The 12,784-nt window shown below is 52.1% G+C and overlaps 5 protein-coding genes across 5 annotated transcripts; 3 read left to right on the top strand and 2 right to left on the bottom strand.

Moving 5' to 3' along the window:
- Positions 1-543: 543 nt before the first annotated feature.
- N7510_008255 (uncharacterized protein) lies at positions 544-2,044 on the bottom strand (the record flags this gene model as incomplete). Its single annotated transcript, XM_056980180.1, has 2 exons — positions 544-1,760; positions 1,954-2,044. The coding sequence occupies 2 exons, from the start codon at positions 2,042-2,044 to the stop codon at positions 544-546; spliced, it is 1,308 nt and encodes a 435-aa protein (XP_056830389.1).
- Positions 2,045-2,932: 888 nt separating this feature from the next.
- N7510_008254 (ATP synthase subunit epsilon family protein) lies at positions 2,933-3,271 on the top strand (the record flags this gene model as incomplete). Its single annotated transcript, XM_056980179.1, has 3 exons — positions 2,933-2,964; positions 3,017-3,131; positions 3,197-3,271. 3 exons carry the CDS (start codon positions 2,933-2,935, stop codon positions 3,269-3,271), a joined length of 222 nt encoding a protein of 73 aa, XP_056830388.1.
- Positions 3,272-3,671: 400 nt separating this feature from the next.
- On the top strand, positions 3,672-8,883 carry N7510_008253 (Mak10-domain-containing protein; the record flags this gene model as incomplete). The annotated part of the gene is made up of 12 exons (XM_056980178.1): positions 3,672-3,762; positions 3,825-3,892; positions 3,957-4,097; positions 4,145-4,372; positions 4,430-4,885; positions 4,936-6,180; positions 6,284-7,266; positions 7,327-7,421; positions 7,475-7,585; positions 7,637-7,771; positions 7,819-7,909; positions 7,956-8,883. The coding sequence occupies 12 exons, from the start codon at positions 3,672-3,674 to the stop codon at positions 8,881-8,883; spliced, it is 4,572 nt and encodes a 1,523-aa protein (XP_056830387.1).
- A 709-nt stretch (positions 8,884-9,592) lies between these two features.
- On the bottom strand, positions 9,593-10,791 carry N7510_008252 (zinc-dependent alcohol dehydrogenase; the record flags this gene model as incomplete). The annotated part of the gene is made up of 4 exons (XM_056980177.1): positions 9,593-10,069; positions 10,127-10,310; positions 10,368-10,467; positions 10,521-10,791. The coding sequence occupies 4 exons, from the start codon at positions 10,789-10,791 to the stop codon at positions 9,593-9,595; spliced, it is 1,032 nt and encodes a 343-aa protein (XP_056830386.1).
- An 842-nt stretch (positions 10,792-11,633) lies between these two features.
- N7510_008251 (aminoglycoside phosphotransferase family protein) lies at positions 11,634-12,539 on the top strand (the record flags this gene model as incomplete). Its single annotated transcript, XM_056980176.1, has 1 exon — positions 11,634-12,539. The coding sequence occupies one exon, from the start codon at positions 11,634-11,636 to the stop codon at positions 12,537-12,539; it is 906 nt and encodes a 301-aa protein (XP_056830385.1).
- Between the last annotated feature and the right edge of the window lie 245 nt (positions 12,540-12,784).

The following is a 12,784-nucleotide window of genomic DNA, read 5'->3' as shown; positions in this document are numbered from 1 at the left end:
GCATTCCCGAAGCAGAAACCTCACTAATAGTAGAAACATAAATGATTTACAATTTTAATTAATCAACTACATATTCCACCCAGAAATCATAACCCATCTATGCAGTGACAAGTGTAGACCGTGAGAGGTATACACTGGAGGAATATTCTTCCGATCCGAGGGCTCTCTCTCTATACCTCCCTGCCGTTTAGATTACGAAGAACTCATGCTAACTAAATCCCACCGTCTCATTTGATACTGGCCCTTCCTAGGCATTGTGAAAACTAACCAAGGAACCAAATAAGGTCTGAATAAAGCAGCAAATTGGATACAGCCTCGCTGAAATGTCCGTAAATCCAGCCCTTCGGGGGAACCGTGTGAAACTACCTAAAAGCATATGGGATGCAACCTCGCTATCCCCATGAATAATTCCCTGAAAACCAAATCCGGTATGAAAAGAGTCGAAGAGAGATCAGTTGAAAAAAGCAGCATGAAGAAGACCAGTCATTGCAAATTGATCATAAAGACGCGAGAATCCCCAGTCGAGGTCAGAGCTCGCCCAGGCTATGCCCAGAAATCCGGAGTACCGAAATCAGCATTGAAGTCAGATGACGAGAAGCTATTGTCCGGAGGATCCTGCTGACCCTGGCCTGTATTGTCATCATGGTTGGTGAACCCATTCGGCAGTCTGTGAAGCCAGTGGTGATTGGTGCTGGTAATGGGCGGCAGAGTGAGGGAAGATATGTCCGCGCCAACCGAAGAGTACAGCGGGTCCTGTAGGTATTGAGTGCTCAGATTGCTCCAGGACGAGGCAATCATGGGCATATTGCCAGCGGACAGACTCGGGTGCGGAACATAGGGGTTGATATCGTGGCGCACATACCGTGTCGTGCGACCAGGAACCGGGGGCTGATACAGCCAGGGCTCGTCCTGTATCTTAGACTGCTCGGCCGTGGTGGCCGGGATATCGATCACGGAGGAATTGTTGGTTGACGCAGGATCCGCGGGGTTGAGCAGATCGGAGATTCGAGGGACCTTCAGGCGAAGGATCTTGCTGGATGTCTCCTCGTTTACTGGGCTGAACCCAGCAGATTCTCTGGAAACAATGGAGTCAGTGGAGTAAATCGACTCATTATTTGGAGTGCAAGAGTCTTCAAAGCGAAGGAACGGGGCTCCCACGCACAGCAGACGCTTCTCGCACTCCTCACCCGACTCATTGTCATCCTTAGAATCGTCTGTCTTAGCCATGGCACCCTCCTTCATCTTTTTGTCTTTGGCAGATGTGTCCTTGCTCGCCGGGGCTGAGCGACGACGACGGGATGAGGTGGGCTCGAACTCGGGATCGGAGTCATTGCGAGAATCATTGCGGCGCTTTTGACCACGAGACTTGCGGGCGGTGTCCTTGGTCTGCTTGCGACCGGACTGACTCAGGGACTTGGTGACTGTGTCTTTGGCCTTCTTATCCGTTATGAATTCATAGTTGAAATCATCCTCACTGTCTTCAACCGCGCCGTTCTGCTTGGCCTTGGGGTTCTTTGCAGCGGCTCTCTTGCGAGTCCCCGTCTTTCTGCTCTCCCCAGCGGCTGCCGAGCGCTTGAGAGGTGGTGGAATCCACTTTTCCTCAGCAGTACGACGGGTCCGGAGCTTGGCTAGGTGCTGGATGATTGAGCTCTCAGTGACAGGGCCAGGGATGAGCTTGGCGACCTCCGTCCACGGCAGTTTGATATTCTCTTGATTGCACTTAAATTGCAGACATAACAGGAGTATGGTGCTATCATCCTCTGCGAAAATGTCAGTACAGAACTATCTATCAATGCTGAGCAAGAAAGGGTTGCAAGAAGAGGAGATAGGCACCGAAGCCAAGGGCAAGGAGTCGACTCTTGCCCAGATGGATCACACCATCCTGCGTCTGAGACAGAGTTCCTCCGTCTCCAGATCATTATGATCTCGCGAGGAAAATGTTCAAGCACTTACCGGTCCAGCGCTTCAGCTGCCGCTTGGCCCTCATGCCCTCCTTGCCGGGTTGGCCTTGGTCAGAGTTATCTTCGAGAGTTCCTCCGCCCATGATGCCGGTTGAAGGCGCTGTCTTTGTAGTGGATATCTGTTTTGACAAGCAGTATCAGCTTCCAAGGAGACTTTGGTAACCAGAGGAAGTGCGAGTAAAGTAAGGGCAACCAAGTTGGTCGCTTCGAGCCAAGTCGAGGATATAGTCATCTTTCAACACACTCATTACATGACGGAAATGAGAGAAATACCCGTCATATTTCTTGGGCAGCTTACCTTCTTTGGATGGACTTGGCGTCTGTGAGGTGTTTGGAAGAAAGTGGTTGGATGAAAGGGATCGGGGGTGGGTGAAAGGAGGAAGAAAAGGACGAGGAAGAAAAGGACGAGGAAGAAGAAGGAGGAGGAGGAGAAGGAGAAGGAGAAGGAGAAGAGAAAGAAGAGAAAGAAGAGGAAGAAGAGGAAGAAGAGGAAGAAGAGGAAGAGGGATAGTGCGAGATATCAAGCTGCTCAGTTTGCAGCCTGTACTTTTTGGAGCACAACCTGGCTGCTCAAATGAGACCAACCGCTTGGCGAATACTTGCTCGAGTCTTTCTGTTCTCCAATTCACAACTTCTCTATACTAGCTTTGTCTAGTGTTGGTGGGAGGTAGTGATGCTTGTCAGCCGAAGACAACAGAGACAGATAATAGATTTCTTCGGATTGGAAAGACGTAGATACACATTAGACCTACTCTTCCCCTTATTTCACCCGGAGACTTGCCAGCTAATGCATTCCTGTTCTCCTGTTCTCCTGTTCTCCTGTTCTTTCGGGGCCTCACTGTATACCGATCGAGTCACGTGCTGTGGCACGTGACCATCCTCTCGAGTCTCCGGCATCCGTTCAAACTCACCCGAATCACCATCATCGTTCCCTTCCACCCCCATTCCCTCCTTCCCTCCATCCATCCAAGATGACTGCTGCCTGGAAAGCCGCTGGCTTGACGTATGCATACCTTTCCCCCCTGAACTCGATGCCATTGCTGACCTCGTTTCAGCTACAACCGCTACCTGGCGATTGCCGGCCGCACCCTGCGCCGGTCGCTCAAGGAAGGCCCCCGTCTCCAGGCTGAGCGCCGAGGCCAGATGGATCTGCGCTTCGCCAAGTGGCAGGTTCGTATATTCCGTCAATCGCAACGGCCCTGGACATTGGACTGATTCGAGGTGTTTGAATGCAGAACGGCAAGCAGGGAGACGCTCAATCGCTCGCCCAGGCCAACGACGCTGCCATCGCCCAGCAGGCCGAGAAATAGACGCCCGCGCGCGTGTCTGATACTAGTCGAAGGAGATGGTCCAGCCCACGAAAGAATGGACCCGACCGCGGGTTCTGGATTTTGGTTCCTGTACATGTGTAGCACCACTGGCCCCATCGTGAAGGCCAGTGCTTAGAAATTGCACCTTGCCTTTATATTCCACTGCTTTTGGCAGTCGTTTCTTGTCCAATTCAATTGTAGTCAATGGCCGGGGTCTGACCTGCGTCGCCATGAAGGGGGTGTGTGAGTGATGCATCTCTGCCGCTCCGAAGTTTTCTTCATCCGCCCGACTCCTCGTCTCCCCGCCCTCCCCCTCGATTGTTCCTCCTTCGTGACCGGCCCTGCTCACCAGTTGCCCTCACACTCATTGACGGTGGCCGGCAGCTCCTTTGCACCGCCGATGCTGCCCAACAACGAGGTCCGCGTTCCTCGGGCGCGGGTTGCGCAGCCCGCCCGGGACATCACCGCCGAGTTTACTGTGGCCGCCGCGAGTAAGATGATTCCGGGTTCTGCTCCAGCTTGTCATCTCGGGCCTAACACTTCTTTTCCGCAGAGATAAAACCCGGGAAGCTCGTCAAGGATGAGCTCTTTACGCTTTTTGAGGCCGTCGGGGCCTTGGAGGTGCGTCCGTTCGTCCTGTCCCGCCGCGCAGTTGAAGCTGATAGTTGGTGTGCGCCGATAACAGATTATGGACTCGAAAATGGACAGCGGTTACATCGCCCCCGGAGAAAACCAAGCGCAGGCGCTGGAAGATGACTACGATGTGCGGCGCGAGCTGACACCCGCGGAGGTCGTGGGGTTGATGGATGAATTGCTCTGCCATGAGGTGCGTGTCTTCCACGATCCTGCCAAAATGAATCTGACACTGTGTAGATGGCATGGCATATGGGTCATCCGTTGTCGCAGACGCTCTTCACATCCATCTACCTCGATAAGCTCCTGTGGCCGGTGCCCAGGACCGTCGAAGATGCCCGATTCGATCGCACCCGGCCCGCGACCGATCTACCGCTGGTGAACCTTGTCCTCCGGGCTTATTGTTTGGCGCTGGTCAAGGCTTGCGACTTTGTCCATTCTCGAGTGGCGGCCGAATACTTCTTTGAGGTAAGTTCAGTGCTCTTGATGCGTACGGGCTCGCAGCTAATGGGTTCCGTGCTCTAGGAAGAAGACTTTGTTACCCAGCTCTACAGCCGGAACCTCTTGAGCGTATTTGACCCGTCACATTTTGAACGACTGTTGGATCGGGCAATTGATTGGATTGATAAAGAAACTGAGATGGAGGAGAAGCTCCGAGATGCGATTCGGTGCCGATTAGTGTTCCGTCGCGAGTTTCTGTTGGCACTAGACCGCGATTTGGATGTCCTAGAGAGCCGCTCGACTGTGAACTTTGTGTCGTGTGTCTCGCAATTGGAACTTCTAACCGAATCGGTGTCTCTGGGGAAGTCAGTACCAGAGGCGTTCAGCCTGAAGATCCAGCGGAAGCTCGCCAGCACCGTGCCTCCTCGACCCATCGTGCACATCAGCCACGAAGCTGCGCTGGCTCACTTGAAACGAATCTGTCAGGATGCTATTGATATGCAGCATATGCTCGACTACCGCGGTCCCAGTAACTTCAAGGTAAATGACCCCAGTACTCCAGATTTGATTCCGGCTAACCCCTTGCCTAGACTGCTGTGTGGACACTATTATCACGCAAACCACAACCATCGGTTTATATCCGCTGTTTACTTCAGGCCCTGATTGTCAGTGACATGACAATCCTAGGAGCGGTCTCTGTCAAGCAGTTCCTGTATGATGACATTGCAGAGCTTGTCTTGCCATCCAGTATCCTGCTGCAGGCCAGCACGGACGAAGTTGAGCTGCCCTCCCATCCTCGGTTTCAAATCGCCCAGCACATGGAAGGATTTGTGAAGCGATTTTCTCGGCCATTCGTGGACACCGTACAATGTGCCTGTCTCAACCGGTGTCGCATTCGAAGGACATTATGCCACACCATGGTGGATTGGGACAACCTGCAAATGGAGGCCGAAGAGCTCGACGTTCAGCTCCGCACCCTGACCTCTGAACGGCCCATCCCGCTCCCAAGCGGCGAACCGACCTTCTCTTACCCGCTCAGCAGCTGGGCGTATCACCAGAAACTGATACAGCTTCGGCTCGTCCTCCAAATGGGGTTTGAGCTGTCCATCTACTCCCCCGAGGAGCTTCCTGGCATGTACTGGTACCTGTCCCATATCTGTACTACCCACCTGGGTCATCTCGACCGAATTCGCACATTCACCGTCGCCGCCCGCAAACGCGATCTGATGGCCACCAGTAGCCGCTCGGGCACCTCCTCTCAACCATCTTCTGCCTTCCACCAATCATTCCGCAGTCTCGAGAGACTGACTACTCATCTGATTGCCATTGATGCATTTTCTATCGCTCTGCATGCTCTATATGTGCTCCTGACCCGCCACCGGCTTTTACCGCTTGCTTCATCTCCGCAAGCATACTCGAGCGAGAAACTACGCTACGAGCTTCGCATGAAGCCTTTCATCCCGGTGTCTCTCCCGGAGCTGGTCCCCTACCAAGAATTCAAGAAGGAAGCCAACCTGGAGGGTGATTCTGACGTGACTGTTCTGGAGCGTGCCTCCAATGCCATCGCGGAGGCCCGTCGGGCGTGGGAAGCCACCCTCGCCAACGGCGCATTTATTGAGGATCCTTCGTCCCGGACTCCGATGCCTTCGATGGCCATTGAAGAGGACTGGAAACGCGACGTCAAGGATACCATGCGCGCGTGTATCGGGGCTAGTCTGGCTATTGAGACGATCAAGAAGGCGCTGGCGGGCCAGACCGAGATGGCAACGCTGGAAGTGACTATCCCCGACGCAGGCTCCAAGGCCCAATGGCATGACTGGTGGGTGGTGCCACAGGTGAGCGAGAAGAAGAGGACGTAGAAGCATGAATAGCCATAATAATATCATTCCACCATAATCTGAGTGTCCGGAGTGTACTCTAAGGTAGTTTCCGCATTAGGACGATGAAATCATCGACCGTTGGCGCTCGGACTGCCGATCGCATCTCATTAACTTTGGAGCTTACTCGACTTACTTCCCTGTACTTACCTCGTGCATCCTTCCTCCGACTTATTTTGGGTGTTTTGTGACGAACGATTGTTCTACCTCGAATGCGGCTCGCCCTGATCTCGCTGTCGGCCAGTGCGCGGTAGATTCCCCGGATCACATCTCAAACGTCACCGTCAGCACCAACACCACTGCCATGCCCATTTATCCCATCCGCCGCCGCCCACGCGAGTGCAAAACCTGCTTGGCCTGTCGTGCGAGCAAAGTCCGCTGCGATCGCAACGTCCCCTGCAGCAATTGCGTCAAGCGCAATTTCACCTGCTCTTACAGTCGCCCGCCGCCCACCAAACCCGCCGCATCTTACGCCTTGGCGTCCACCGAGTCCTCCACGCCCTCACAGTCTTTCTCCTTCAGCGCTCCCTATCAGTCATCCCGAGAGCAGCCCCGACCAGCACCAGCACCACATCGCTATGAATACACGGAGCGCTCCGCCGGACCGGTCGCCAGCGACGACGGCGAAGTCGTGGATATCTCGCAGACAGAGTGGGACGAGATCAATAACAAGATGGTCGCCATGGAACAGCTCCTCGGCAGCCTGCAGTCGCTGTTTAATGCACACCCCGCGAAGCACAGCAACCGGGCATCAGAGGCGGGGACCTGCGAATCCACTCGCTCCGAAGGCAATTACGGTTCCGGCTCGCTGAAAAGCGGCCCTGTTCATCTCGGGTCTCGCTCCGCGCTCGTTGATATCTTGGATAAATCGAAGCTCTCGGCGGATATAGCGCAGGCGCTGCCGCAGGATGAATTGCTGGCCGAGCTCGTGCTTGGGAATGAGTCCGCTGCATACCCGTTTCTGGATCTGTGGTCGTCGGACCCGTTCACTTTTAATATTGCTGGGGTTTGTGCCGTCCTTCCAGACGATGAACAGTGTCGTCGGTGAGTAGTCTGAAAGGGATGTTTTCCGCAGAAGTTCCGACAGCTGATAATGATCGGTAGATTCCTCGGGTTCTACAAAGACATCAGCGCCGTGTTGTATCCCGTGTTGCCTGACCTGTCTGAACTGGAGCGTAACACGAATCGCCTGCTCGAGGGTCGGCGGAGGGAGGGAGGTGTATATCGCCCCGACAATGAGCGCCTGGTCAAGCCGTTTGGCACGAGCCTCCTTTCCTCAGCCTGCTGTTCGCCGTGCTCGCTGCAGGATGCCAGCTGTCGGACCTTTCGGATCGTGAACGTGAATTGACCTCGTGGGTATATGGTTCGTACCCCTTTTGCGATGGGCGCTCCCCAAATGCTGATGATCGTGCAGTTTCCTGTGCATACCAATGTCTGCGCATGTTGAACTATGTCTCGCAGCCGTCAGTAGAGGTCATCCAGATTCTGCTCATTATTGGCAACGTACTGTCGTACAACATGAATGCAGGGGCTGCGTATACCATGCTCGGTATGGGATTTCCGCCCGTTGTCAGTCTCTCTTTAACATGCTTCCAGGTATGACGGAGCGCCTGTGTATGGTCCTGGGGCTGCACGTTGAATCAACTGGGTATTCGTTCGCTGAACAAGCGGTTCGAAGACGTGTCTGGTAAGACTTCTGCTACTGCTTTTGTAGCCCGGCTAATATTCTCCAGGTGGGCGATGGCGTTCCAAAACAGCCACTTCTCTCTAGCATATGACCGGCCATCTATCACGATGGTCAGCCAGCCTGAGATCCCGTTCGATCGCAAATCGATGCCGGGACATCGGACGTACTTCGAAACGCTCTGTCAAGTCGTGTCCCTGGCATTGGAAATCTTGCGGTCCCGTATGTATCCGGAATCGTCGCACCCACGGTTTCACGACATTCGTGAGTACAAGCAACGTATTCAGATGATGCTTGCCGAAGCATCGCCGCACCTGCAGTATCGAGAGCAATGTCGTACATTACGTGGGCATATCGAGCGAACCGAGTTGCGACTCCACTCCTCGTATCTCCTTTCAGTACTGTGCCGAGTATCTTTGGATCCCCATGCTCATCTTGATGACCAGCGGCGGCGGATCATTCGTGAGGATTGTATCCGCAGTTTGATGGACACGATTGACGCCTTCGTCGAGCTCCACGAGATTAACTCGCGTTGCTCTCGATCATGGATCAGTCTACAGAGAAGCATCGCGTCAGCATTCCTTCTCCTCGCCAATGATGATAGTCCACAAACATGGGGCCTTATCGATCGCCTCGAGACGGTCCTGGCCGACCATGTATATGCCGATGGCCACGAAGACTATAATAGGCGCACAGACTCTGTGAAGCATCTGGCTTCATCACTTCGTGCTCTGCGTGAAATTCGCACCGCATTCCGTGGTACTAAATTGGCACTACCAGCAGATGCTCCGAGCTCCTCACCGATGGGTTTCCCGTCTCCTCCGTCTGTAGATGCTGCGCCGGATATGCCGCCGCCGTCTGCTCCAGTAGGCCCTGTTCCGTTGCCGATGGAAGATTGGAATATGCTTGACATCTTGGGACGGGTCCCCGATGCTATGCTGTTCCCCAGCATGGGCGGGGCCGGTCCAGCTGCTTGATCAGCCTGTCAATTCGATTGTGGTGTGCATACTGTATAGGGCGTTGGGGACATTCGGAGGTTCGTTCGTATTGGTGTTTGGTGCTGGGAATAATTATAAATAGATATGGTTATTTTGATCGCATTACTGCGTGTCCTGCTGCAGACGAGTATATATACGCCGTGATGTGAAACAAAATCTGTATATCTGGTTGATAGTTTGCTGTTTTCTCTCGGGATAAAGTCGAGTTTTTGACAATTTTCAAGACCTCTCCCTTCAAGCACGCTCTCTAATATAAACTGTAACACTATCATATCGTTCCGGACGACCCGGGTGTCAAACAATCCCACATCATACTGACCGCGTTGACTTCCGCAGTTGGTGATGTGGGGCTTGGGGGGTTCGTTCGGCCGGCCGAGAAGTCTCCGAACTTCGGCTCCGAGAAAGTCAGATTCCATCCCAGACAGGAATCCTAGATCGTAACGGTCTCGTGCTGGGTAATCGGACCCTTGTTTGCAACGAGCTAGTACATATGTTTTTTTTCTACCAAATTTTCAATGATTGGAGTGCTTTGTCTACTTAATATATTGCAAATGCGTCCATTCTATCCGACGAGGGGTTCCCGACTTGCATGTACTGGACTACAACTCAGGTTGCAAGATGAATCCCAATCCGGTCATGGATCTCGAGCATTTCCATTCGATATATCTATCCATGGTTCAAAACGAGTTTAATCTATTACGATGACATTCTTCCCGGTCCCAATCCCTGAAAGATACTCCTGCCTCATCTCCTCAGCCTGCTCCATCTTCCACTCCTTAACATCGACGTGGAGCTCATTCTCATGGAACAAATTTAATAGTTCCTGGGCTATGGTCATATCGCCAATAAGAGACCCCAAAAGCTTGATATCTTTGAAAATTAACGTGTGGAACGAGAGCCTGATCCCCTCCTGCGGCTGACCTAGCAGCACCATCGTCCCGTGTTTTCTAGTGAGAGCCGCGGCAAGGTCGAAGGCTGGCTGTTGGTCCGTCGCGAGAACGGTTGCGTCAAGTCCACCGTAGTTCGATTGCACTATCTTGTCAATCTTCTCAAGTGATTTTTCAATTGGGTCGGACGCTAGAATCAGAGCGTCTGGGGCGTGCTTGTACGATGCGACTGCGTCGAGTGCTGATTGCTTGATGTCAATTGCTGCGACGGTGTAGCCCTGCCAGAGGAGTCAGCATAGTCTAGAAGCATCCAATTAAAAAGATTCATAGCTTACCATACACTTCGCAATTTGGGTTCCAATATGCCCTAGTCCGCCGATCCCGACAATTCCAATTGAGCCCCCTTTGGGCACACCCGCTCGTACAATACCCCCATAGATGCTGATACCAGCGCACATTAGAGGTGCTGCAACCTTGAAGTCCATGTCATCTGGTAATTTAACTATGAAGCGAGCATCCCTAATCTCGAAGATCAGCCATGACCGTCATCTAGATTTGATTCGTATGTCTACTCACGTAACCATGTATTCCGCCCAGGCTCCATCGGTAGTCAGACCTTTCATCAGTGGGGATTCACAATAGATTGGCAATCCAGCCTTGCAGTCGGCACATTTTCCTTCAAACACTCTATGTTAACATGGACATATCAAATGAGATCACAATACTCACCACACACACTATCAAAATTAATGCAGCCAACACGATCGCCTTTCTGGAACCCTGTAACTTCAGAGCCAATCTCTTCGATGATCCCCGCTGGTTCATGTGATCCAATTAATGGCAGGGTTGTATCGAACTCATGGTTCAGCACCATGAGATCAGTGTGGCAAAAGCCGGCAGCTTTGATACGCATCAGAACCTGATGCGGCTTGGGCTTGGGAACTGGGACATCGGAGACGTGGTAGGGCTCGTTGAACCGCTGGATCTGTACCGCCTTCATGGTGGTGGGCGCCATTGTAAATATCGCCAACGTAACTGGCCTGAATCTAGCTTAAGGAGATCAAAGTCAAGATCAAGGTCTGTGCAGTGTCTTGGGGACGGAAACGCTCTTATGGGCTCCTTTCTCCTATAAATCATCAGCAATCGGGACTTGTTCCCTGACATCATCTCAACACCCCGCCTTCGGCATCTCATCTCCGAATCGGGGAAATACCGAACGACCAACACTTCCTCCTGCTAGTAGATTCTGGGCTTCAGAAAAATACCACAATAAGAAGCCTGTACTCACTAAATATAATATTTAGGTACGCCGCAGAGGTATCTACACGATCCGCAATTCGCCTGCACTACACACCAACAAAAATCAATTTATCATCGCTGATTTTCTTACTCGACATGTCCCTGAACATGCGAACGTAGGGGGCTTAAAATGCCTCCAATAGGCACTATGAATATGTCTCTGGTCTTCGCATTGCTTTCACGCTATTTCTGCGATAAGCAAATGCAAGAGCCATGCTTCCCCCCTCCCATGCGGTGCCGCCCAACCCAAAGCCGTGGCGATCTATTGGGCTCTGGAAGAGTATTCATAATGCGTCAGTACGCACACAAAATACCAGTGTGTTTAACATCAAAGCTTGGCAACCTTGCATCGTATTTAGGATCAAGAAGGGAGTCAGATGGGAGAAGCTCCGACCTTTCATGCAAGCCACATCAACATTTCACTGCGATAAAGATTGGCTATTCTGTGTCACATCCCTGGGCAGATTTGGAAGCTATAATCCGCTGACCGCCACTTTGTTGTCCAAATGTTCTTGAATACTTTCAGGTTATACTACTTCCCCCATGGCAGACGAAACCCCTTGTTCAGCCTGCACCTGGAGTCCTGATCGCCAGAGCTACTGCAGCTACAAAAGTCATGTACACATATTCTATGAAGCAGGTGACCGCGGTGTCTGGTCCATCGGGTCAAAATATATCCTGAAAGAGCGGTCCTGCAAGTCGCCCAGCTACGAGTCTGTCAATACCCGCTTCGTGAAGGAGAACACCACCATACCCATACCCTCGGTCTTGAAGGGCTGGAATGATGAGGATGAACGATATTTTCTCATAGCTGAGAGAGTACCAGGAGAAATACTGGAGAAAATCTGGCCAAAGATGTCTACCCCAGCGAAAGAACGTCTTGCTCAACAAACCACCGGGTATCTCAAACAGCTTCGCCAGCTTCACTCACCCAAAATCCAGAGCGTGCATGGTCAGCCAGTGTATGATAATTTTTTGTTTCCCGGTTATGGGCCTAAAGGCTATGAAGTGCCTCATGGACCTCTCTCGTCCGACGAGCAACTCTGGAATGAGATGACGCCAGCCTTGAAGAACTTACCCGATGTAGCTCGTGCGAACCTACGGGAGAAAATGCCCTCTGCGCAGCCATACACGTTTACCCATGGAGATTTGACCACTTGCAATATCATGGTTGATCCAGACACTCACTCGCTCACGGCAATCATCGATTGGGAAAATGCTGGCTACTTTCCTGTCTGGTGGGAGTTTGCTCGTGCAAGCATTTCTTATAGCGATGATGACAAGGAATGGAAAGACTTTCTCAGGAGCTACATGCCCGACCACTCTGCTGGGCGGGAGTTCTGGAGGGATATACAGGCTTTGGCGGGAGCGTTTCCTTCGCTGGTAGATAGAGGGCGTGAGCTCATTCGAAAATGTGGCATTAAAGATGATGATTCGTCTCAGGAGTAAGAAGCCAAGTCTTGAATGATATCAACAAATATTCCCGTTCTATCCCTATAGTGGTCACATTAACACCGCTATGTAATGTACAAACCTGGCCAGCGACTGAAGCCACCGATGTGCAATTTTTGAATCAATTGGGCGTTAAAGCATTCTATTTTTATTCGAACCTACCGAACCCAGTTGGGTCACTACTAGTCACGAACCACTCGTGATAAGTCCGGCGATTTTCAAGAAAGTATAACGAAGGATGT

Source organism: Penicillium lagena, assembly GCF_028827675.1.
Source record: "Penicillium lagena strain IBT 129212 chromosome Unknown utg000006l_segment0_segment0, whole genome shotgun sequence".
Classification (NCBI taxonomy): domain Eukaryota; kingdom Fungi; phylum Ascomycota; class Eurotiomycetes; order Eurotiales; family Aspergillaceae; genus Penicillium; species Penicillium lagena.
Note: the sequence above shows the minus strand (reverse complement) of the source record. Positions and strands in the feature narration are given on the sequence as shown.